Below are 25,601 nucleotides of genomic sequence, written 5' to 3' on the forward strand. Positions count from 1 at the left end.
CTATCCAAGGGACAAAATTTTGTCATTTCTCAAGGCTACATCATGGATTTGGCCAGAGAATTTGAGACCGGCCTTTAGCAGATGCTGACACATATTTTACAGATGGAAATGGTCATGGTAGAGCTTCTATGCATGGTCCTATTTCTAAGGCCTGACAGACACCCTATACATCCACCCAAAAGGCTGAATTAGCAGCCGTTATAGAATTGTTGCATCTTGTACCTGCCTCCCTCAATGTTGTGACAGATTCACAATAAGTGTGGCTCACAGTCCTAAATATTGAAAGCACACATATTGTTCCACGAAATGAATTACATCATCTTTTTGCATTTACAGGAATTAATACGGCATATGCAATACCCTTTACATATCACTCATATTCGCAGTCATTCTAACCTTCCTGGCCCATTAGCGTTAGGAAATTCCATTGCTGATGACTTATTCCAAGGCACCTTACAGATGACACAACAGGAGCATATGCTTCACCATAGTAATGCCAGAGGACTTGCCCATAGACACACTGTAACACATGCTCAGTCAGAAGACATTGTTAGTGCCCATCCTTCTTGCGAGCCCCTCACTGTGGCTCCATACACCTCTGGAGTGAATCCTCGTGGACTACAGGCAAATGAACTTTGGCAATCTGATGTTACCCACATTCCAGCTTTTGGTAAGCTCTCTTATGTGCGTGTTACTGTGGATACCTTCTCCAGATAGATCTGGGCCACGGAATTTACCAGAAAAAGGCTATGCACATTATTGCTCATTTTCTTGAAACCTTTGCAATTCTAGGTATCCCACAATGCATTCAAACTGATAATGGCCCTGCCTATGTATCTCATAAGGTAGCCTGCTTCTTTGCAGCCCAACAAATTACTCCTCTTACTGGCATTCCCTATAACCCTCAAGGTCAAGGGGGACCTTGTTAATCAAACAAAAAGGGGGAAAAGAGGAAGGACTTAAACCTACATCATGGGAACAATTACACTGTGCCTTATATACTTTAAACTTCTTGGACACACAAGGACCCCATACATGTCCTGTTGCTGAGGTACACTGGCACAGGCAAAAAGTCACCCTTGTTTATCAGCTGTTCTATTGGAAGGATGAGAAGGGACACTGGGAAAAGGGAGAGGTTGTTGTGTGGGGCAAACGGTATGCTTGTGTCTCTACAGATCAAGGCTACCAGTGGTTACCCAGTCACGGCTTGAAATTCAGGCATGAGCCGATCCAAGCGACCTCAGTTCAATATGACTCCACTAATCAAAGAGTTTCACAGAATGTCTATGCAGAAACTGGTAATTGTGCCCAATGCACCACACCCTCTTCCGAGGTACATGAGGTCGCTCAACCTCCTACTTGGGGACAAGTTAAGAGGTTGACACATGATGCTGAAAAAATATGGATGCAGACTTGCAGCCCACAAACTCCTGCTCACCTCTTCCTTGCGATGCTCGCAGTTAGTAAGCCCTGATAACTATAATTCATGGGATTATACCCCTCATCAACCTCTCAGTCAGGATATGACTCAATTGGTATGACTCCCCTGTGCCGGTGTATACAAATGACACTGAATGGACCCCTGGGCCATTTGACAGCAGAGGACCACGTAGGCCAAATGAAGAAGGTACTGTTATGGATGATTATACTATAGGGATTGAAGGTCCTCCTATATGTTTTGGATATGGGAAACACAGCCTCAAAAGTCAGCCTCAAGCATGGCTATCTATTATTAAAAATGGGACCCAGCACAAACATATGTTCGTACTATCAGCCCATTCTCTGATTGGCTCCAATCTTACAATTAATGACGCTCCTCCAATGTTTCTGTCTTGCGCTACTCATACATTGTCAGAATGTGACGGATGGGTGACTTGGGAGGCATGTAGATGGGAGATAGGCGAGTTCCTTTAAATACTTCCTATGAAGTGTCATTGATTGGAACCCTATGGGCTCAGCTTGCCTTAAAAATTCGTTACAAAATCTACAATGGTGTGTGCACAATCATACTATCCACACCACTGCTAATGACTCAATTGTTTGGCACAGTGGGGGATTTTCTGCCCCCAGTCCTCATTTACAACCAGGACCCTTACAAAAGCATCTATGGAAATTAACTGCTGCCCCCCACCCTTTCCATACCTGGAAGGGCACATAGTATAAAAACAGCTCCAGCAACATTTCTACCTTATCTTTCACGGTCAATAGTGTCTAGCACATACGGGCTTGTGTCGGTTTGCCATGCATACTATTAAAAGGACAGAGAGTTTGGAATAATTCTGAGGCCTTTATAATCTGTGTTAACTGCTCATTATACATATAAATGTTGTCTTAACAATTCTATACTCTATACTCTGTCACTGGAAAGCTTATATTTACTTAGAGCACTCCCTGGCCTGTGGCTGCCGCTTTGCATGTCTCAACCACGGCAACATTGTTCAGAAATGTATCTGATGGACCAGGCTCTACACCGAGCTCTTCATCCATCCCAACGGTTTGCTGGAATGCTTGTTGCAGCTCTCATAGGCATTATTGCTGTGACTGTGGCCGCAGCTACTGCGGCTGTCTCGTTGCACCAATCTGTGCAGACAGTACAATTTGTGCAACAATGGCAGGAGAAATCGCACCAACTTTGGAAGACACAACGGGATATTGAGAGTCGACTGTCCAGTGAGTTTGCAGACCTACAACAGGCTGTGTGATGCTGCTGGGAGGTCAATTACTGAGCCTACAAAGACAAATATGACAATGTGATTGGAACACTACATCAATATGTGTAGCCGCATTACCGTTTAATAACACTAAATTTCCATGGAATGATGTTACGAGGCACTTGCTCAGACAATCTAATGTGTCTATGGACATTCAACATTTGCAAGCACAGATATATGAGACTTTCAAAACCAATCTGGACATGTTATCTGGCTCTAAGATCTTAGAAAGTATATCAGAGGGATGAGGAAAATTAAGCCCTGTAGAGCATGTTAAGATTTTTAGCTTCTCTACTGCTATTCTGTTTGTGTTAATATGCGGTGTATTTATCTTTGCATGTACAGTCTGTGCCAGAGACGATGAGCCTGTCAACATATCGACTGACAGTTCGGGTTATGCAATGTCCTCCTACGGTCCATCAAATACAAACAGAAAGGGGGAAATGCTGGAGAACAACAGGCCAGAAGCACCGTAAGAATGTCCTGAAGGAAAGGGACAGAGCAGCAAGAAACTGAAAGCAGTTTCATTCCCAGGACAAAAGGCCTTAGGGACTGGTCGCTCTCTCCAGAAAGACATCATCCGGGCGCCACCCTGGAGATAAGAATGTTTTGTCTGGTGCCAGATGTACTGATGACCCAGTATGGAAAACACTGCAGGTACATGACCTGACAAGAGGCCAAATACTATGTTGTATGTGCTTGCTGTTGTCAACAATTTGCAAAAATCAAAGAGGCTTGAGCCAGGGGACCAAGGCTTTGGCTCCTAGAGAGTCGTAGGCCTCTGCTTTGCAATCCTCTCATAACACACCTTTAGGACCTGTCTCTCTACATATTCCACACTCTCATGTTCTTTATGTATATTATTACCAATATATGTGTGTGACATTTCATGTCTTCCTTTCCAAAGTGTTCTCTAATATTTCTGATTATCTCTTTTTTCTTATTATTTGAGTGCAGCTTACACATACTGTTCCATTCCTTTCAGGTTAACAGCATAATGACTCGACATATAATCCAATAATTGCACTCTTGGGTATTTACCCCCCAAAGTGAAAACACCAATTCTTTTATTTTTGAGGTTTATTTATTTTTATTGAGAGATGGAGAGAGAGTACAGAAGCAGGGGAGGGGCAGAGAGAGAGGGAAAGGGAGGGAGAGAGAGAGAATCCCTAGCGGACTCAGTGCCGTCAGCCCAGCGCCTGATGTGGGGTCAACTCACAAACTGTGAGTGTACATGTCCACACTATGGAGCATTGTATAGACATTGAGATGCTATTTCCAAATCAGAAATGATATTTGTTTCACTGAGTTTTGAAACATTTAGAAGTAGGAGTCCAAGGAAGTGTTTCTACTTTTCGGTTTTCCCTGTACCACCATCACGGGGCTGGAGGACAAGGTGCACAGGGACACAGACACCTCAGCAATGGCACGGGCTCCTGAGCTCTCCTCTCCTGCAATCCCTCCTCACTCCTGAGCCTGACCCCTGTGGAGTCCAGGGCTGTTGAGAAAGTTCTTCCTCTCCCCACTGACACCCAGGCTTCTGCTCAGACATCTCTACCTGACTTATAGTCCAGACCCCACTCAGGCTTCTCAGTCAGAATCCACCCGAGAGCAGAGAAGTAGGGGATGTCCCCTGACCTTCCACCCCACGTGAGGCCACAGGACTAAGGAGGGAAGACCCAGCTGCCTTTCTCCACCTCAGCCAGGCCCTCCCTAGGGTCTTCTTCAGCTCCAGCACCTGGACAGGGGCCTGGACACCAGGGGGCGCACTCATCCCAGATGATGTTCAGTGTTTGAGGTTCTTGTAAAAGTCACCCTGATACAACCTGTGTCCACCCGTAGACAAATGGCTAAGGAAGATATGTGGTATATACACACATATACAAATACACATGATACACTATTATGCGGCCACAAAAAGGATGAGATCTTGCCACTTGTGACAACATGGATGGACAAACAGGGCAGTGTGTCTGCTAAGTGAAAGAAATCAGACTGAGAAAGACAAATACCACATGATCTCACTCTTATGTGGAACTTACAAAACAAGACAAATGAATGAATAGACAAGCAAACAGCAGAATCAGACCTATAAATACAGAGAACTCACGGATGACTGCCAGAGGGAAGGAGGTTGGGAGGATGGGCACAGTGGGTGAGGGGAGTGGGAGACACAGGCTCCAGGTATGGAAGGAACAGGTCTTAGGAACAAAAGGCACAGCACAGGGAATATCATCAGCGATACTGTAACATCACTGTCTGGTGACAGGTGGCAGCTACACTCTGGTGAGCACAACATGGTGTAGACAGAGGGTGAAGGGCCCCTGGGTGGCAGTGGGTTCTCTGGTCATGGTCCCAGGGTCATGGGATCCAGCCCTGCAGGAATCAGCCTGCTTGAGAATCTCTATTCTCTCTCTCTCTCTCTCTCTCTCTCTCTCTCTCTCCTCCTCTGCCTCTCTTCCCTGCTCTGGCTGTCTCTCTCTCAAAAAAAGAAAATGTAATAGAATTTGAATCACTGTGTTATACACCTGAAACTAATGTAATTGTGTCTTTCAACTATATTCAAAGTTAAAATATTTTTAAAAAGAAATTAATTAGGGAGTATAAACCATAGGAGTGTCTGAGCGGGTTAGTCATCTGACTCTTGATTTCAGCTCAGGTCATGTATGATCTCCTGGCTCTCCTGGCTCCTGGGTGTGAGACCTGCATCAGGCTCTGTGAATTGGTGTGTCCTCTCCCATGGCTGCAACTGCAGAGAAAACATGCAGTTACAATAAGGCATGGGAAGGCTAAGTGAGACTGACAGAAACACAGACCTCTATACATGCAGGTTTTGTGTGGGGTGTGGGGTGTGGGGTCAGAGGAGACACTGGGGTGCAAAAACAATTAATTGGGTGTGAGAGGAAAGGGACCGGACATAGAAATGAACAAAACATCCCAACATGGCATCAAGGTTGTGGGACATAAACTTGTCAGGCACCCATTAGGCATCAGGCACCATTGCCTGCACTACATGGTTCAAGACAAAGTCTCTAAGGAACAAGGAGGCTCTGAAGAGTTGGAGGAACCAATTTCATGGGATCAATACTCACTGGAGGAGGAAATGTCCATCTCATCAGGCTGCTCACTACTACTGACCTCGGTGTGACCCTGCTCTTCACTGAGGATCTTGGCATGTTTTCACCTGACACAAATGTGATGGCCAAGCCCTTGGGGGAACTGGCCTGCTCAGGCCTCCTGGAAGGAGACAGAGGGTAGCACTGGAAGACCCCAAAGTAGGAAGACACCCAAAAGGAGGGACGAGGATGTAATGTACGAAGACATAGGAAATCAGGGGCTGGGAGAGGACACTGGGATGTCCGTGTGGGTGTGCAGCTTACCTGATGCAGGTAGAGGTGGGAATCCCCAGGCCAGTGGTAGTTGATGGCAGAGTTCACCTGCTTAATGTCCATGCCTTGGCCACATAGGTTGCTAGCCACAAGAATTCGTTATTGAAGACCTTTAAACTACTGTGACCAAGAAAGCTTTTGTCAGAAAGACAATCATAAATATGTTCACAGTCCTTTATCTCAGGGGTCTCATTTCCTCCCAAGGACACAAGACATCTTTCCATCTCTCACTCACATCTCCTCCCAGGGCGTCCCACAATGAATGGCAATAGCTGGCAAGTTCTGCTCCACCAAGAGCTGGGCAAGGTCAATGCAACGCTGCACAGACTTCACAAAGATCTTGCCTGTGTGTGGAAAGTAGGGGGATGTGGGCCCATGGGTGTGTGTGTGGAGGGGAGAGTGACAATGTACCAGAGTGGGAGATTTCCGGAAGTATACCCTCCACATGAATCCTACTAAGTCCCTCTTATTCCCCGCTACATGATTCCTTTTTTCCTCTAAAGATAAATACTCTTCCTTTCTCTCCTTTGCTTCACATTTTCCTGAGCAAATCGGCCTCTGAGGAGATACAGAGAAGAGTAACCAAATCTGGCAGACATGTTAGGAGACAGGAAGGAGGTACTCCATGACAAAGGGATAAGTATTGGAACTAGGGTCTGGAACAACCGTGACCGATATTCCGGCTTATGAAACATTAAACCTAAGACCTACCCTAATTCTGGGAGTAGTTTTAGTGTCAAAAGTTGCACAATCCGTAAGCTGAGAGAAAGCTTCTCCTCAGGATGTGATACAAGAAGAAATAAACATATTTAAGAACACTAACAGGGCCAATGTATACTGGAATATTTAAGGATTTAAAAGTCCTTCCAGATTTTTTTTAAAGTTTATTTATTTATTTTAAGACAGAGAGAGACAGAGTGAGTATGAGTGGGGGGAGGGGGGGGAACAGAGACAGAGAGATCAAGAGAGAGAATCCCAAGCAGGCTCCACTCTATCAGCGCAGAGCCTGACAGAGGGCTCCATCTCACAAACCATGAGATCAGGAGTCCTACCCTTTAATTATTATTGATGGGTGTTAGCTACTTTAAAATATGGAATTACAGACAGAAGAAACAGCAGTCCTCAATCGGGAACTGGTCTGACACTGACAGCTGGGCCTCAGTGTGGTCAGAAGCTGGCTGACACTGGGCCATGTTATTCCTGTGGGACATGAGCCAGTCATCTCACAGAACATAGACAGCACACAAGGAGACTGTGAAACCATGACAAAACTTTGTCCAATTACGGACAAAAACAAGGCACCGTACGACCCACAAAATACCGAACATCTCCCTATGCTGGTTACTGAGCAATCGCTGCTTTTTACCACTACTTTGTTTATCTCAAGTTTTTATTTAAATTCCAGTTAGTTAACATACAGTTTAATATTAGTTTCAAGAGTAGAATTGAGTGATTCATTACTTACATACAACACCCAGTGCTCATCACAAGTGCCCTCCTTAGAACCCATCACCCATGAAGCCCATCCCATTTAAACTGTGATCCACCTAGAAGTTTGACCTAGAAGTGCTCAGTACTGACCACCTTGTTTGTTGGGATTTGTGATATTAAAACAAATGACTTTAAAAAAAATTTTTTTAATGTGTCTTCATTTTGAGAGAAAGAGAGAGACAGAGTGCAAGCAGGGGTAGGGCAGGGAGACAGGGAAACACAGAATCCTAAGCAGCCTCCAGGCTCAGAGCTGTTAGCAGTGTCCCAGGCGGGGCTTGAACTCACGGACCGTGACATCATGACCTGAGCCAAAGCCGGATGCTTAACCAACTGAGCCACCCAGGTGCCCCAAAACAAATGACTTTTTGAGAATTCAATTCCACTCTAATCAGTGCTGGAACACCTGTATTACTTAGTGAAACAACACACAACATGTTACTCAAAAACATTCATGCATTAGTACAAGATCCATTCCATGTACAGATGGGCCTATGGATTTAATGTAACAGAGAAAGACACAGTCAATGATACTGTTTCAGGTCCCAATTTGCAAATAACCTCACAGAAAACACACGGTGTGTAGTTTTAATATAGAATCAAGGATGAATATCCATAATTATCTGAAAAGGTTGTGACACATGCTATTTTTCTATATGTGGTCAAGGACATAAATTTTTTCATCTACTTTAGCCAAAACAACACAATAGATGCAGAAGCAAATCTGAACATCCAGTGGTCTTCTAACGAGACAGACAAGAGACTTGCAAAAATGTAAAATGCAACAAAACCACTATTCTCACTGCCCCTTTTATTTGGGAACATGTCACTTCCCATACAAACAATATTTCTGTTTTCATATGATTGAAAATGAATTAATAAATATTTGAACCTGTTTTATTCCTACTGTGGTAAATAAGGATCGATAGAATCCACAGGCACACAGTTATCCCTGGGATCCTCACTAATTTGTAAGACTGTAGAGATATCCTGAGAACAAAATGCTGGAGAATCAGTGACTCACACAGCTCCCGGTCCACGGCTCAGGGACACAGTGGGACTAAGAGCGCTCTGTGCAGTAGGTGAGGCCTCCAGGCCAAGTCCCAGGTCCCCAGGCCCGCCTCTCAGGGACTCTGGCCCCAGGGCGGCGTCGGGGGTGGGGAAGCCCAGTGTTGGGGAGTCCCCATCTGCCCTGGTTTCACTTCTCCCTGTCACAACCTGTGTCAGGTCCTTCTGGCTGGATACTGATGACGCGGCCTCGTTTCACACTATTAGTGTCTGGTTTCAGAAGAAGCCAATCAGCGGCACCGCGGATCCGGGGTGTCAAGTATCAGCACCCTCTTCCTGAGGCTGACATTTCTCCCCAGACCCCGAGGATGCGGGTCGTGATGCCCCCAACTTTGCTCCTGCAGCTGTCGGGGGCCCTGGCCGTGACCCAGACCTGGGCGGGTGAGTGCGGGTTCTGGAGGAAAGGGACTCTGCGGGGCAGGAGCCAGGAGACCGCCCGGCGGGGAAGCGGGACCCATGGGGACAGCGACTGTCCTCCGCCCCGACCCCAGACCCCCACCCGCCTCCCGCCCCGCCCTGGCCTGCCCTCCCCCGACCCTCTCGGACTCCGCCCTGCTCTCCCCAACTCGGGTCCCCCTCGCCCTGCCCTCCCGTCCCCCTCCCTCTGGGACCCGGGCCCCGCGCGGGGAGGAGGGTCGGGCGGGGTCTCAGCCGCTCCGCGCCCACAGGCTCCCACTCCCTGAGGTATTTCCACACCGCGATGTCCCGGCCCTGCCTCGGGGAGCCCCGCTTCATCTCCGTGGGCTACGTGGACGACACGCAGTTTGTGCGGTTCGACACCGACGCCCTGAATCCGAGGTCTGAGCCGCGGGCGCCGTGGATGGAGCAGGTGGGGTCCGAGTATTGGGACCAGGAGACGCGGAACGCGAAGGACAACGCACAGAAATTTCGAGTCAGCCTGCAGAACATGCGCGGCTACTATAACCAGAGCGATTCCGGTGAGCGCCAGGGCCCGGGTCCAGGTCACGACCCCCATCCCCACGGACGCGCCGGGGCCGCCCCGAGTCTCCGGGTCTGAGCGCAGCCCCGAGGCCGCGTGACCTCCGTCCCACGACCCTGGAAGAGTCCGAGGGAGCTTATAGGCGGTTTTACTTTAGGTTTCACCTTAATCACTGCTACTCTGGGGGCGGGGACAGGATCACACAACATCCAGTGGATGTATGGCTGTGATATCGGACCGAACAGCCGCCTCCTCCGCGGGCAGTCAGGTGTCCTATGAAGGCAAGGATTACATCGCCCTGAACGAGGACCTGGGCTCCTGGACCGCGGCGGACACCGCGGCGCAGATCACCCGCCACACGTGGGAGGTGGCCTGTGCTGCAGAGCACTACAGGAACTACCTGGAGGGCATGTGCGTGGAGTCGCTCACCAAATACCTGGAGATGGGGAAGGAGAGGCTGCTGCGCGCAGGTACCGGGACCGCGGGGCCTCCCTAATCTCCCCTCCACTGGGGCTGGCTGCCCACGAGGAAGGGAAAATGGACTCAGTGTCACGACAGCGCCCCTCCCACGGGTGGGAAGAGGGACATCCGCCTCGGAGTTCATATGCCTACTAGAGACTGACTCACCTTGAGGGTGATTTTCTCTATAAAGGACAGACAGGAATCCAGACTCTCCCTGGGATGCCTGTTGAGATCATCCCAGAAATAACCCATCAGCAGTTCCCTCGGACCCTGGCAGCCACCTTGTGAACCATGACCTTCCCTCTCAAGGCCTTGATCTCCCTGAGAACATCTTTGGAGATCTGACTCCGGGTTTTCTGAATCATTCACCCTCCACCACAGTCAGAACTATAGTGTGTTCCCCACTTTAGATCTGCAGCCTCCCACCCGGGCTCTCTCCCTGATTCCAGAACTTACCAAGGATCAGGAGATCCCAAAGGCTAGACTGCTCTCTGGGTTTTGTGCTTCTTCCATCCAGACCAGTTGTCCTGTCCACCTCAGGATGGTCACGTGGATGCAGTTTCAGTGGCCCATAAAGCTAAACCACAGTGTGGATTCTCTGTTTCTTCTTCCTTAGAGTCTCCCAACACACGGGTGACCCGCCACCCCATCTCTGACCGTGAGGTGACCCTGAGGTGCTGGGCCCTGGGCTTCTACCCTGCGGAGATCACCCTGACCTGGCAGCGTGATGGGCAGGACCACACCCAGGACGCAGATCTTGTGGAGACCAGGCCTGCAGGAGATGGAACCTTCCAGAAGTGGGCGGCTGTGGTGGTGCCTTCTGGACAGGAGCAGAGATACACGTGCCATGTGCAGCACGAGGGGCTGCCCGAGCCCATCACCTTGAGATGGGGTAAGGAGGGTTTGGGGTAGAGCCCCGTGTCAGGGAAAGCAGGGCCCTTCTGGAAATTTCAGAGTCAGGACTGAAGCCAGAGGTCTGGGCCCCTCACCTTCCTTCCCTTTCCAGAGCCATCCTCTCAGCCCTCCATCCCCATCCCGGGCATCATTGCTGGTGTGGTTGTCCTTGTGGTCACTGTGGTGGTTGGAGCTGTGATCTGGAGGAAGAAGTTCTCAGGTAGGAACAGAGTGGGAGGATCTGAGTTCTCTTGTTCTGATGGGGGGTTTCCTAGGTAGCACATTGTCCTGCCTGGTTCCTGGCAAATTCCATCCACACACATGTAGCTGCCCACTCTGGAGCCATTACTAACATTCACTTTGTAGCAAAGCACTTGTGAAAATGAAGAACAGATTTTCACTTGGTGATTCTGGAGATGGGGACCTGATTCCCAGCAGTGACAGGACAGAGAGGAAGGTCCCTGCTCCGGACAGACCTCCAGCAAGTGGTTGTCCTGTGACCCCACCCCTCCCACCCCCTCACACACACCTGTTTCTTCATATATCCAATCTTGTCCTGGGTCTTCAGTCAGAATTCTGGAAACTTCATTGGAGGTTGCTCTAGGATCCCATGGCCCAGCTGTCCCAGGTGTCTAACATGCTATTTTCTTCCACAGGAGGAAAAGGACCAAGCTACTCTGATGCTGCACGTAAGTATGGAGGAGGTGATCCCTGAAACCTGGGATAGTGTAGACAGGACCCCATGGGGATTTCACCCCCGCCCATAGTTGCTCCTTTAGTCTCAGCTCCTGTGGCTCTGATCTCATCTTGTTTGTTCTACCCCAGGCGATGACAGTACTCAGGGCTCTGATTCATCTCTAATGGCTCCTAAAGGTAAGACTCCGGAGGGCCTGAAGTGGGGAGGGGTGGGTGCATTAGGGACATGTTGACATGTGGGGGGCTGTTGAGAATGTGGGACTTATGTGACTGATCTAAATCTGTTCATGATTAATTTTTTCACAGTGTGAGACCTGCTGCCCCTCAGGGACTGAGCGATACAGGATCTGTTCACACTCCACTTGGTGCCATCGAGATCCCCTGACTTCCTGCAGATGGTGTCAGAATGTGTCTGCGTTCCTATTAGCATATTGTGAGGACACAGGAGACTGGCCCCCCCTGCCCACCATGACCCCTCCCCGTACTGATTCCTGTTCACTTTCTGACCTGCTTTCCTGTTCCAGCAGAGTCAGTGCTGGACCGTCTCCGTCCCCGTCTTTTTTTCATGTTGGGCCGAGTACTGACGCCTTACTTCCCCACTGAAAATGAGAATCCAGATATGAATTTGTGTTTTGTAATTCTTGGCATGTGGGCATGATGAGGTAATAAAAGAGAAGGTTTGTAAAATTGCAAGAGAAAATAAATGAAAGCCCTGAGAACCTCCCAGAACCCGCTGTTTCCTGTGCCGTGTCTGTTGCAGGTGGGGACAGGAGAGGGCTGGAGGAGCCGAGCAGGGACGGGGCCTGTGTCTAGTCGGTGCTCAGTGCGTCCTTGGAGTGTCGTGCTCCCTCCTCAGCGGGGTCATGTCTCTGCTCCTTGTCCTTGCCCCTTCTGTGGAACCTTGTCTCACCAGGACCGTGACCACAGGGACGTGGACGTCACCTGTCACCAGGACCTTGTAGAGCAAGAGCTTCCTGTGACTGGGTCAGCCCAGGCTCCATCCTGGGTTGTGACCTCAGGCCCATCTTTTGGGTGTTTTTTTTTCCCTTGTTTCTATGGAGCATCAGCCCTGTTCTTGCTCGTGTGTCCGAGTTCCTGTCTCCTTCTCCCCAGATGACCCCGGTGGTTACAGCACCAGGAGTCCTTTGGGCTGTCGTTCTGCAGGCCTAGGTGGGCCCTGCACACAGGAGTCTCTGGGATTTGGAGAGATGAATTTTCAGATTCATCCATCTCCTCCCTCTAGAGTTGTCGTCTGGATTATTCTTTACATCCTGAGGTAGACAGAGAGGAATCTGGGAGTTTCTCATCCTTGTTCAACTTCAGTTGGTTTCTACCTTCCCTGCCTCTCTGCCCCCTCTTCCTGTCCTTAGTTCTAATGATACTGGTGCTGGTTCCCATCCACGTTCATGGGTTTATAAAGCAGGGTCTAATGTAGATTTCTATTTGGTTGGAGAAAGAGCCCCATAGAACCTAAATACAGTGATTCTGAAGACAGGAATGTAACTGTGTGCTGTGCTGTTTAGGGGATACACTGTGGGAGGGGGGAGCTGAGCAGAGAGAGGGAGGGGCAGCCCTGGGGTAAGTAGAGGCGGCACTGATGGTGAGGTGGGGGCACTTTGTGCGGGAGCTGCCACGGACGGGCTGTGCCTGAGGCTCATCCAGAAGACACAAGTCCTCTCCGCTGACCAATCGTTCCACTGATAATGTCGTGTGCCATGTACAGGACCTGCTATTTTTTTCATCTAGGACACCTCAGTAAGTAAGAAAAGGCAAATGTGCTGGTCTTGTGGAGACTATGTCCTAGGGGTGAGGGACAGACTCCACTTGACCCTGGAACAATGTGGGGACTGAGGGCAATGACCCCACTGAGCAGTCAGAAATCCAAGTATAACTTTTGACTCCCCTGAAACTTAAATATTACCACTAATAACGTAGTGTTGATAAGAAGCCTTACTGAAAACATGAACAGTCATTTAACACATATATTGTACATTATATGTATATGTAACATGTATTCTTACAATAAATTAGGCTGGGGAAAATAGTAAGAAAGCATAAGAGAAAGTGCATTGACAGCACTTGTTGTAAAAAGGTCCACATATCGGTGGATGTGCACAGTTCGCACCAGTGTAATTCAGAGTCAACTGTATATTGTATAAATGTGGTAAATAAGGGAAGTATTTAAATTGTAAATTGGTTGGGGTGCCTGGGTGGCTCAGTTGGTTAAGCATCCGACTTCGGCTCAGGTCATGATCTCATGGTTCGTGGGTTCGAGCCCCACATCGGGCTCTGTGCTGACAGCTCAGAGCCTGGAACCTGTTTCAGATTCTGTGTCTCCCTCTCTCTCTGCCCCTCCCCCACCTGTGCTCTGTCTCCCTCGTCTCAAATATAATCATTAAAAAAATACAAAAATAAATTGAAAATTGATAGGTGCTTTGAGGAAGGTGATCCAGAGAGTTACCTGTGCGGGGACAGGGAAGGTGGCTACTTTTATACGGTGGTAAGTGTGAGCCTCACTGGGAAGGTGACCTCTGAGAGATGTGCAGGACACAAGGAATTGTTGAAGAGCATGTCTCAGGGAGTTCTTTCCACTCAGGGGAACCTCCAGGCACACGCACTAGGGCAGGAGCATGTCCTTGTTCGAGGAAGAGTGAGAGGCCACTGTGGCTGGAGCCGAGAGCATGTGAAATGCGGTCAGATGTCTAGACTTTAGGATTAGAAGGCTTTTGAGTTTTCTCTGAGTGACATGTGGAGTCACTAGATGGTGTAGAACAGATGGTCCACCTGGGACTACTTCTCTTTAGAAGCATCTGTTTGCTGCTGTGCAGAATCGAGAGGTGAAGGGCGGGAGACCAGTACAGAAACTGTAGGAAACCAGTGTAGTTTCCAGGAGGGGGGATGTTGGATTTATTTTGGGGTTTGAAGAGAGAAAGTAACAGGAAGTGGCTGTAGTCTGGTTAGTGTGTGTGTGTGTGTGTGTGTGTGTGTGTGCGTGTGCGTGTGTGTATGTTCTGGATACATTTAAAGATGAACTTTGCAGCATGTCCTAATGTATTACTTCTGGGTTGTGAGAAGGAGGAATCAAGGACAGCATCCAATACTTCAGACTGCAAGAAGAAAGGGGGGTGTCTTCCAATGAGACAGGGAAGATTTTGGAAGTAGGACATTTGGGGAAGCTGCATCACAGGCACCCAATTTAGGAATGTCGAATCTGAGATTATTAGAAACGCAAGCGAAGTTCCATCTGGATATAGAGTACAGGGTGGGAGAAATATCTAGGTTGGAGGAATAGATATGGAGGTGACCCCATATAAATGATGCTTAGAGCCTTCAGCATCTGAGGTCACCAAGGGGTTGATGGCTATAGAAGAGAAAGGAACAGGACCAAACCCTGGACTCCTCAGTTCTAAGCAAGTGATCAGAGTACATGCACATACTGAACAGTTCTGGTTCTACATCTAGAAGGCACATAGACCCGGGAGACCCAACCTTCATTGTCCACTGGAATTTCCTGGACTTAGGAAGAGCTACACAGTCTGCAATAGAGCATGAGATTCCGGGTTTATAACAAGGTTGGTGCTGCTGCTGGTCTTCAGATCACACACCGAGGAACAAGCACATAAAATAGGATTCCCACATGGCTGTGCCTCAGCCTCTCCTGTGGGGCCTATTAAATAAGTGATTCCTGACCCCCCACCTCCCCGACACACGCACACACTCTAAGATGGTAGGTCGAGGGGGACACCTGAGTATTTTTAACAAAGCCACAAGCAATCCTGGGTTTCCACCAGGATCACTGAAATCATTGATGAGAGCCCTCCTTGTGGGAAGGAGTCTTACATCCATATTTAGATGGGTGTTTTTTAGGAAGACAAATGCAACATATGCTGGAAGAAACAGTTTCTCTCCCATGGGGCATGTCAGGTGGCAGACAGAGGAAGTGGTTATCAGCTCAACATAAAATGTCTGAGATACTAAGTGTAGATCTTAAATGTTTGCACCACACACACACACACACACACACACACACACAAGTTACTGAGACATGATGCAGGTGTAGCTGACTCTATGGTGGTAATTGTTTTGCAGTATACAAATGTATCCAATCAAAACGTTGTGCTCTTAAACTTATAAAATGTTATATGTCAATTCTATCTCCATGAAAGTGGAAAAAAGTACTGAATCCTTGCTCTCTACAAGTGGATAGATTATAGATAGATTCTCACTCTTTGTTTTAAACAACAGAGTCCAAGTTGTTTTAATTGAAACAATATATATTTACCATAATATTTACATATTTGCTATATACATATACATATATGTATATATAGTCAGGGAGATGTATAATATCCATTTTAAATGTGTAATATAAAATATAAATTATATTTAATAAATGCTAAAATGTCTTTTAAGATAAATATAAAAAGTATAAAGCAAAGTATATTTATACTTTATGAGTATATATATTTATAGGTAAATGTATATCATGTATATATTTACTTAGAGTATTATGCGTCATTTATTTCAGCCAAGGCTACAGAACAGTCCTGAGGCCAATGGCCAGGAGGAAAATCCATAGACCCACCCTAGGTCAAGGCCCAAATAAGAACCACTGTCCATGGTGCTGGTCACAGATGCCACCGTTCACACCACTGGTCCATGAGGCAAGGACTGCTATGGCTGCTGCTCCTGGCAGGTGGATGACAGGACTGCCACTCACATCGCCTGTGCCAAATGCATCAGCACTGTCCCAGCTTCCCTGTCTCCACATCCTGAGTCAGAGTCTGGTATGTGGTCACCTGGCTGGTGGAGTCTTAGGCCGTGTCCAGCTGCAACAACGTTGGCATCATGATTTTGCTCTGGATTCCCAGGGAGTGATCACCAACTTTGTTGGACTTGAACTCCTCATTTATGCTAGTCTCTGCATTCCCAGCCATAGCCTTGTGAGAGGCCATGCATTCAGGTGTTTCCCAAAGTCACCCCTGTTGTAGGCAGACTCTAAGATGACTCCAAAGTACCCATCCCCTTGTATTCATTCCCTTGAGTGACAGCCACTGTGGAACAGAAGCTGGTTATAGTGACTTGCTGGTAACAAATAGAATAGGGTGAAGTCATACAAAGTATATCTGGGAACACCAAGCACAAGACATGAGGGACCTGGAGTCAAGTGTGTCCAGGTGGGCCGTCAAGCCAGGCTGGGGAAGTACGGGTTTCTGATGGAAACAATGACAAATGACCCTGCATTCCTTTCCCTTCTGTGGGGTTCTTCTATAGACCTCAACCTGCACAGCCACTGCCATCAGATGGCATGAGGAGGAGGAATAAGGTCACCAGCAGTGATGGTCATCATGGCTGGAAGGACAGGTGAACTCTGTAAACAGGACAAGAAGAGAAGGGAAGAAACAACGTCTCCCAAAGGTAACACCTTGGGAGCCAAACACGCCCCCAGGGCAGCCCCATGACCAGAAAATGAGGAGGAGAATAGTCTCTAGTCTTCTTGTGATGCCCCTGTGGCCCAGCTCTCCCTTCCTCCAACCCAGGACACTGTCCCAGGGAACCCACACTGGTGCCCTGTGTATATATCTCTGCTCATCTCCAGAACAGACCACCATGGCCACCCACTCCTGGAAGTCCTCTTCCCTCTGTATGTATTAGTTCAGTTGCGTGCAGCAGAATCCAGCTCCAGTGGGATGAACGGGACGCAGCTTCTATGTGTCTCCCATGAGTGAGTCAAGCCATCCATGGCTGTGAGGGTATCTCTGCCCCACAAGGCTATCCAGGCATGCAGCTTCCTGTGACCTGGGAAGTTGCCCTTAGTAGCATGAGCCAGAGTACCTAAGACCATGTCCATGGTCCATGTGCCATGTAGAGAAAGCAGGAAAAGAGGAAGTTTCCCTCCTTTCAGGGCAACACCTACTACTTCATTCTGCTTCACCATAATGGCTGGAATGTAGTCACACAGATACACATAGCCTCATGGGAGGCTGGTGCATGAATCTGGTTTGAATCTGAGTGCCTCTGTGCTCCCATGACTCTATCACTATGGAATAAGGATGATTTTTGCTCTACTTAAATTTTTAAAAATGGATAGGATGGAGGAGGAAATTTACTGTTCACTCTGTACTCCCTTATGTTATACAAAGTTTTTATATCTTGTCATGTCTCAGTCAGTTGACATGAATTTTGAATTACCAAGAAAGCCTACCTCCATTTAGCAGACAGGTATTGGGCAGTAGTAGAGGGTCAGCTCTCCGCTAGGCCACAGTTACAGAAATAAAAAGGAATTCACAGTGAGGTGAATAACCTGGTAAATGCAACTAGTATAATGAGTTCTGGGAAGCACCCTCCAGGCAGAAGCTTGTTGAGTGCCTACTGTGGGCCTGGTGTTGTGCCTCATGCTAGGGACAAAAAGAAGATGCAGGTACATACCTTGTGACCTAAATGTCTCCTGCTGATGAGCTTCTGTGCCAATCCCTGACTTTCCAGGAACCCTACCTCTGTGTCTTGTCCCTGTGTGGGAATGAGCTGAGACTTGGAAAGAGAAACTTTGCCCATTTGGTCCAAAAATTAGTGAAAACGTTTAGGTAGAGAATACTAACTTTCTTATGTAACTGACTCATCAATACAAAAGAATATCATTAAGAAAGTAAATGGATGAAGGGAAAGAAACCAACAAAGTGGAATCACAAGAAGTGACTTTGTGGGATCCTGTATGTGGCAAACTGGAAGAAATTGTGGGAGACCAGGATTTGCCTGGGAGCATGACACAAGAAGGCAAAAAGAAAAAGTTCAGTTTAGTGATAATGCTTTCCTAGAGGTTTAGAAGGTCTGACAAGTCCAGGGTGAAGTGTTCAGAGAAGATGACCTCTGAGGCTCGACAAAGTTGAGACAGACCTTTCCAAACGATAATGTGAATCTTGTATCTAGAACTCGGCTTTAATAACACAGCTCAGCTGTGCAGTTCTCTTCTCCAACGAGACACTCAGAGTGATAATCATCTTGTTCAGTGATTGGGCACCTGTGTATGAATCCACCCAGTTTAGAGAATGTGGTACCCTCCATTCCTGCCATCTGTCAACTGGAACACCCTGTTGCATACAGATTCTATAATAAAGCCCAATGGGCTCCACCTCTTGGTCCACTGGCCTTATGGAGTCTCTTCCCACTGAGTGTGGGTGGGACCTGGAAATCCTCTAACCAATAAAATGTGGCAGTGGTGATGTTGGATCATATAACACCTCGCCAGTTTTCTACTATCTGCTCAAATTACAAGCTTTGCTGAGGCCAGCAGCTGCATTAGAAAGACCAGAAACTGATTTCAGTGTTCTGTCTACATCCAGCAAGACACTGAGGCCCCCAGCCCAACCAACAAGGGAACTCTCAGTCCTCCCCCAAAGGCAGGCTTTCCATTTCTTGAAGACAGACATCCTGTTTTCTCTTTACAACATGAATGTCAAGTTCTTTCCTCTTCCTGCATCTGGGAGGCCCCATGAGTGAGGAAAGGCAGGATAGGAGGAAGTACCTTGAGGAGAGTGAGGCTAGACTTGGCCTCACCTCTCACTTGGAGATCAGGTATCACCAGGAGGTCACTTAGAAACAGAGAAGACAGGGACAGCAGGGATTAGAAGGACATGAATGGCCACCCCAGTGTCTCTCAGGCCTGCACAGGGCTGTGCTTTTGGGCTGTGAATAGAACAGTGATGAAGAAACTCTGCCCCAACCCCCCATAGCTGGTCTTTCCCCCTCAGCATTGGGGACAGCCCACCTCACAGCCCAGATGCACACACCGTGGACTCCGTACAGCCCAGGTATGACCCTCTCTCCCACCATCTGCAGCAAACCAACTCCATCAGCCATGTAGAACCAACTCTTCTGTCACTTCAAACCCCATGGACTTACTTATAGGGACTGTGAGAAATGCATACCCTTCACAAGACTCAGTGCTGGAGGAGGAGAAGCTGTCAGAGCCACAGAATGAGGTGACTCAATGCAGCAGGTGAACAGTGTCCAAGAATGAAAAACAAAACAAAACAAAACAAACAAACAAAAAACGGTGGGCTCTTGGGCTCAGGAGTCTGACTGTTTTGTTAGAATCATGGCTCAGCCAATTGAGTCATGTAACTTCTGAGTGATCTTGATTTCCTTGCCTATAATTTGGAATTGATAGCTTTCCCTATCTCATGGGACTATTATGAGGTTGAAATGAATCAATTCATGCAAATCCCTTACAAGAACTCTGGGGAGGAAGAGAGTTCCCACCAATGTAGCTCCTGTTTTCTTCCTCCTACATGACAAGTACCAGTTCTTCCTGTCACTCATCAGCCTGAGCCCCTCTCACTTCCTGCAGATGAAGAGCTGTTCTGTCATGTTATCCCATGGGGTGGTGGTGAGGCAACCATGAAATAGCCAGTGTGGAGGTACAGTTGAGGAATCCTCAGAGCAGTGGGTGCCCTCTCTCTCTCTCTCTCTCTATGTCTCTCTCTCTCTCTCCCATATGTATGTTCAATTATACACATCTATACAAACCTCCATACACAAATACCCATACACATTTCTATGGGATTGTGAACCCACCCAGACAGACAGACACACATACACATAACACACTCCCTTCACATTTGCCATTTCACCCTGGGACTGGCTCACTCCCACTTCATCATTTTAAAAATTTTAGTATCTTGAGGGAGAAACACCAGAGAATATTTGTCTCACTAGAAAGAATCCCACTCCCTAGGGACTCTGGTACTTTCTGGATCTCAGCATGCCTGCTCCTGGAGCTCTCCTAAGTGAGTGGGAGATGTGACCTTAGATTGAGATCCTGGAATCCAGCGGCAGCCATGTGCACTGCCCACCTGGTATTGGGACTCTGGGGGTCCAGCAGGTCTTCAGCCTCTCACCTTCTTCTGACTGCTCTCCCACCCTGGTTGTCCCCCACCCCCCACCCCAGGCTTTGCTACACAGAAGGATGTTGCCACATTACCTTCAGAATGAACAGGACACTGAGGTTAGGAAGTTCTAGATCAGAATGAAGAAACCTGGACCTCTTCCCCACCCGAGTTCTTGTTGTTCTAGAGCACACCTCCAGCAACTCTACTTCCGACCATCTAAACTGCTGCTCAAACAACCCCAGTGATGAGAGCTCCAAGGAGAACCTGGTCAGCAGATGCCCTCTCGATGAGCATAGTGCTGGGAAAATGGATCTGAGGAGTAAAGGAAATGTGAGGGGTGTCTATGTGCCTGGACTCTGCTGCAAGTCTCTAGAAGGGCTCCTGTTTCCCTGGTATGTGGCTCCACTCCTCATCCCCTCCCTTATCCTATCTCATGGTGATGGGCTTATGCAGTCCTTCATGTTACACATGGCATGTGAATCTGTGCTCCTCTCAAGAAGACAGCACAATGGCCAAGCACTTCTGGGTGGTTCCATCCTCTTCTGCCTGGTCTCCACAAGCTTCTTGTCCTGGGTCTGGTGCTCCCTGGCACACTGCTAGGTCATGGTGATATGTACGGGGCAAAAGCCCAGGGCACACCATACATCAGGGTGACCTGACAGTCAGAGAGGGGGTGGTGGGTCACATGTGTTCTGGTAGGGTCTGTGGTAGACAAAACAGGGAGGGCTAAGGCAAGGCCTTCTAAAGCATCTACTACAAACCATGATGCCTACTGACCTCTCATCTGTGCCAGGATAGTGGGCAATGATGAGATGACCATAGATGGCAGAGGTCCATGTCCAGACTCAGGTGGTTGTCATTGTCCTAGCCATCTTGCCACCGCCCACCATCTTGTGTCCTCCTGGAGCCCCCAATATGGTGAACTGCAGGGTTGGGGGCCTGCCCAATCCTCTCCAGGACTAGGCAGTGTCAGTCAGGGCAGAGCATGCCAGCAGAGGCCCTCCAGCTTTTGTTCCTGCACCACCCCACCGGGCTGCTCTGCAGGGAACATTCACCCTGTAGACTATGATCTTGTGATATAAAAGAAGGATATACATTGGTCCTCCAACAGTTCTTGCACACAGCTCGTAAAATGTTTGTCATTTCCTACATGATGAGAATCATAGGAGCATCTCTTTTTAGATTTGTTCTCACTTTCTGGAAAGCTTTACAAAAGATCCTGGTCCATTACTTACACACAGTACCAAACTTCACTGCACAATGTCTCTCTCCTCCTATGCTGCGAGCCCTTAGAAGGCAGGACTCTCGGTGCCTGTAACAAAACCATCTGGCAAACTGTTGAATTCACGATCCTGTACGGATCTGTGGTAAAATCTGAGCAGCCTCCCTCTTCAGCTTTAGTTGTGCTTCTCACTGGTTTATGCCTTGACTCAACATGCAAGGCCCTTCACTAACTGTTTCATATGCTAAGTTCTCATGACACTAACTGGAAATTATTAAACTATAACCTATGCCCTGAAATCACTCTGTCCACTTTCACCCCACACCTTGCCCACCCTAACCTCTCCTTGTTGGAACCCCACCCCTCTCCCATCAACTCAAATCATACACACACATCAGACTCTACACGAAGTTCCACATCATTCATCACACTTTCCCTTCTCAATGAGGTGTCTGGCCTGTCAACTCTGTGACCACTTCTCTGCTTTTCATTTGACATCTAAGGAGGTACCTGTCTTCAGGATCTCTCAGTGTGCCTCACAAGCTCAATAACGCGATCACAGAAGTATGGCTGCTTCCCCATCTTAATTGTAAGCTCTATGAGGTCAAACAGTAGGTCATCCTTTCTGGTGCCCAACCTACAGTGACCTAAAGAAGTGTCCCTGACCCACTGAGTCGGCTTAGTCAGTTAGCTAATCAATCAATGATACAAAGACCCTGCCCCTCTGACCAGACTGTAGCCGCCTTCACTCTCCAGTGACAGCTTGTGCACACCTGCCTGCCCCAGCTGCCACTAGGGGAGTTCCTGACGAGAGGGTCTCAGGTCCCTGGGGGTTGGGCTGATGTCTGCACGGCGCCTTCTGCTTTCTGACTGGCACCAACCTGCCTGCTTTCGTGGGTGCTCTTTGTTCAGACTATGCTCTGTGGTTTGGTTGTAGTATCGCTGCACATTTCTCAGATTTAAGTGCTTACTCTTCCTCTGGCTTGTGAAGAACTTGGTCTTGTCAAAATACCTTGGCTCCTCCATCAACCCCTGGACTCAAGACTTTGTCTTCATCTTCTCACTGTCATGGCAGATGAAGGGTTGGTCACCCATGGAGCCCAAGGCACTAAATGCAGGGACTCCTGGAGGTGACTGAGACACAGCTGAGGAGAAATACTGAACACAGTGCATTCCTGAAGCAGGAACCAGTGCGTTCAGAGGAAGCTCCAGTACTTACTGAGGACCTAGTTATCCATGTGTGGGGAAGGGTTGTGAGCGTGTGTGCGTGTGTGTTGTGTAATAGGAGAGTAGGGCACACAACATAAAAGAATAGGAAGACAATTACACAACACTCTTCCAGACCCCCTCTCCTCACACAAGTGATTGTGATATTCAAATCCCACACCCATCGTGCACTGGTATAATTTAGAGAACTAAAAAGAAACCTTCCTCCGTATCTGAAAAGTGCCATGAAGAAGCTGATCTTGAGCAGGGCTTGAAGACGTGGAGGCATCAGGAGGAGTGGGGGACAGTTAGAAATGTTCTCATGGCTCAGAGTGAGGTGTGAGGAGCCTGGAATGGGACCCTCCCAGGTCCCTTGGGTGATCTTGTAGCATCTCAACCCCTGCTAGTCCCACCGCTCTCCTGACCAAGGTCCCCTTCCTTCACATCACCCTCCCTGTCACTGTGGAAAAGGCACTGGCCCCAGAGACAGGGGCTTCTGGCCCCACCACACCCTCTGTTTCCTGGAGAAACCACTCCCCTCTGTGGCCTCAGCTTCTTTATCTCTAGCACTAAGCCATGAGGCTAGAAGGCCCAGGGCCTCCCAGCTCTGCTATGTGACAATTGTAAGGTCCTGGAAGTCACCCAGGATCCAGGTGATGAGTGTGAAGGAGAAGGTACACATGGAGGGAAGGATGCCCCAAGAGAAGGCACAGCCTTCAGCTCTTCTTGTCCCAGAGTCCCTGCTCCTGTTCTGTCCCCAGTCTAGTCTATCCCACCCCAGGACCTTTGATCCCTCCTTCTTCCTTCATGCGGCACATTCTCCCCACCTCCCTGCCACAACCTTGGTCTGGCCTCCCTCTGGTGTCTGCGGACATGTTACTTCCTCAGGGACAGTTTGCCCCCCTACCCCCGCTGCACCCCAGGAAAGGTGAGTAGCTCCTGCTCACATGCAGCTGTGGCCAGTGAGCATCACGTGATTGCATATTTACCACCTGCCACTGTACTTTCCATTGCAACCGTGAGTTTTCTTTTTTGTAGGTCCCTATCCTTCGTGCCCCTAACAGTACTGTGTTAGTCAGGGTGCTCAGAGAAACAGACACAATAAGATACGTGCATCAAGGGAGAGGTGGGTGTATTTTAAGGAAGCAGCTCATGGGACTAGAGTGGGGCCGGAGGTCCAAAACATGCAAGGCAGGCGGGCCGGCTGGGTGTGTGAGCACAGCTGACACAGCAGACGTGATCCGAAGGCAGTTTGGACAAGGACCTGGGTTGTATTTCTTCCCTCTGAGATTAGGAGAGTCTTGAACTTATCATTACCCTCGTGTTGCACAACTTTTCCTTTGTTTTCAGTGTCAGTCTGCCACAATTGTTGTGGAAATAATAGATACAGATTCAAGAATATAAATAAAATACTAAGAATACACAATAAGAATGAAGTGACAAAGTTTCAACACCTTAACTTTGCTTTGAAATATACTAGTCATGAATCTTCCGGGTCTGAGAGGGAACAGGGAGCCATAACACTAGCAATGAATCACAACCTGCCATGTCACAGAGCATCTAATACTGTACAAACCTTATAATGAGTGGGAATGGCTTCCACATTGTGTGAGATCTAGTTCAAAGGAAACACTATATTGCATAACAAAAACTTTAAAAAAATCCCTGCCTTTTTTTTTCAAACCTCACTGGTGTCTTACTCTTGCTAACCATGTAATATTACGTGCAAATCATGCTCCAAAGCTGTGTGAATGTTAACGTGCTAAGCACATGCTGTCAGTGCCCAGAATGCAATGAACAATTAGCAATAATCAGGAAGAAAAGTGTGAAGAACCTTATAAATGAACTTCACACAGTAAAGTCTTTGAAATAGAAAAACTTTGCATAATAGTCTTTACAGATTTGGTAAGAGCAACCAACATGGGGAAAATGCCATCAGAAGTCACACTATCTACTGTGCAGTGAAGCAGAGCATTTTACATGGTGAACGAAGGCTGTGACCGGACTGTGAGCAGCACATGTCCCTGTGGTCCCTGTCCCTGTGCTGCTGGCTGCAAACCGTGTGTCTGCCAGAATAAGACAAGTATTTGGACAACTTATAAATCAAGCAAAAAATTATTATCAGTGTCATTTCAGCTATGTCATGAGAATGTGTTTTCACCACTTAAATACTAATTGAAGACGTGTAACAAGGAGGGTTTTGTTGATCTGAGAATCCAGTGCATCAAAGGTAGTCATCAGTGCTCAAACAAGATGTGACACGGTTACACGTGTACCCATGGTGCCAGTGTAGCCACAAAGTTCAGGGTCTCACACAAAGTTTTAGAGAAATTTCTGGATATTCTAACTTGGTACTGCATAAGTCATGTATTCAGTGATTTCAGGATGACACAGTGAAATGTGAATTCAAGTAAATCACTTTAAATATTTACTTCAAGACACTTTTTATTCACACGTATTATCATACAGTAAATGAAGATCTGAGTTGGTTGCCAGAGGGGAGGGTGTGGGGGTTGGGACAGCGGGGGAGGGGGGACGGGAACACAGGCTCCAGTTAGGGAATGAAGAAGTGATGGAAATAGAAGGCACAGCATGAGGAACAGTCACTGAGACTGTAACAGGATGTGTCGGGGCAGC

At 48.0% G+C, this 25,601-nt stretch overlaps 3 protein-coding genes and 2 pseudogenes across 9 annotated transcripts in view; 2 read left to right on the forward strand and 3 right to left on the reverse strand.

Moving 5' to 3' along the window:
* Positions 1-12,377, forward strand: part of LOC132676921 (DLA class I histocompatibility antigen, A9/A9 alpha chain-like) — a 55,562-nt gene extending 43,185 nt beyond the window's left edge. Inside the window, 2 exon segments of the mRNA XM_078446717.1 lie at positions 11,778-11,825; positions 11,955-12,377. Of these exon segments, the coding sequence (XP_078302843.1) occupies positions 11,778-11,825; positions 11,955-11,959 (53 nt within the window). The 3' untranslated portion in view covers positions 11,960-12,377.
* LOC132666874 (class I histocompatibility antigen, Gogo-B*0101 alpha chain-like) overlaps positions 1-25,601 on the reverse strand; it is a 426,482-nt gene that overhangs the window by 210,398 nt on the left and 190,483 nt on the right. The window lies entirely within an intron of this gene.
* The window catches only part of LOC132666876 (patr class I histocompatibility antigen, A-2 alpha chain-like), a 538,163-nt gene that overhangs the window by 143,095 nt on the left and 369,467 nt on the right, over positions 1-25,601 (reverse strand). The window lies entirely within an intron of this gene.
* LOC132677782 (class I histocompatibility antigen, Gogo-B*0103 alpha chain-like) overlaps positions 1-25,601 on the reverse strand; it is a 253,922-nt pseudogene that overhangs the window by 143,095 nt on the left and 85,226 nt on the right. The window lies entirely within an intron of this gene.
* Positions 8,880-25,601, forward strand: part of LOC132675691 (class I histocompatibility antigen, Gogo-B*0201 alpha chain-like) — a 51,184-nt pseudogene continuing 34,462 nt past the window's right edge. The window contains exons 1-6 of the transcript XR_014137697.1: positions 8,880-9,037; positions 9,325-9,594; positions 9,793-10,066; positions 10,675-10,950; positions 11,065-11,172; positions 11,609-11,641. The product of XR_014137697.1 is annotated as a class I histocompatibility antigen, Gogo-B*0201 alpha chain-like (transcript). The remainder of the gene's footprint in view (positions 9,038-9,324; positions 9,595-9,792; positions 10,067-10,674; positions 10,951-11,064; positions 11,173-11,608; positions 11,642-25,601) is intronic.

The sequence above is a fragment of the Panthera onca genome, chromosome B2, assembly GCF_046562875.1.
Source record: "Panthera onca isolate mPanOnc1 chromosome B2, mPanOnc1 haplotype 2, whole genome shotgun sequence".
Taxonomy (NCBI): Eukaryota; Metazoa; Chordata; class Mammalia; order Carnivora; family Felidae; genus Panthera; species Panthera onca.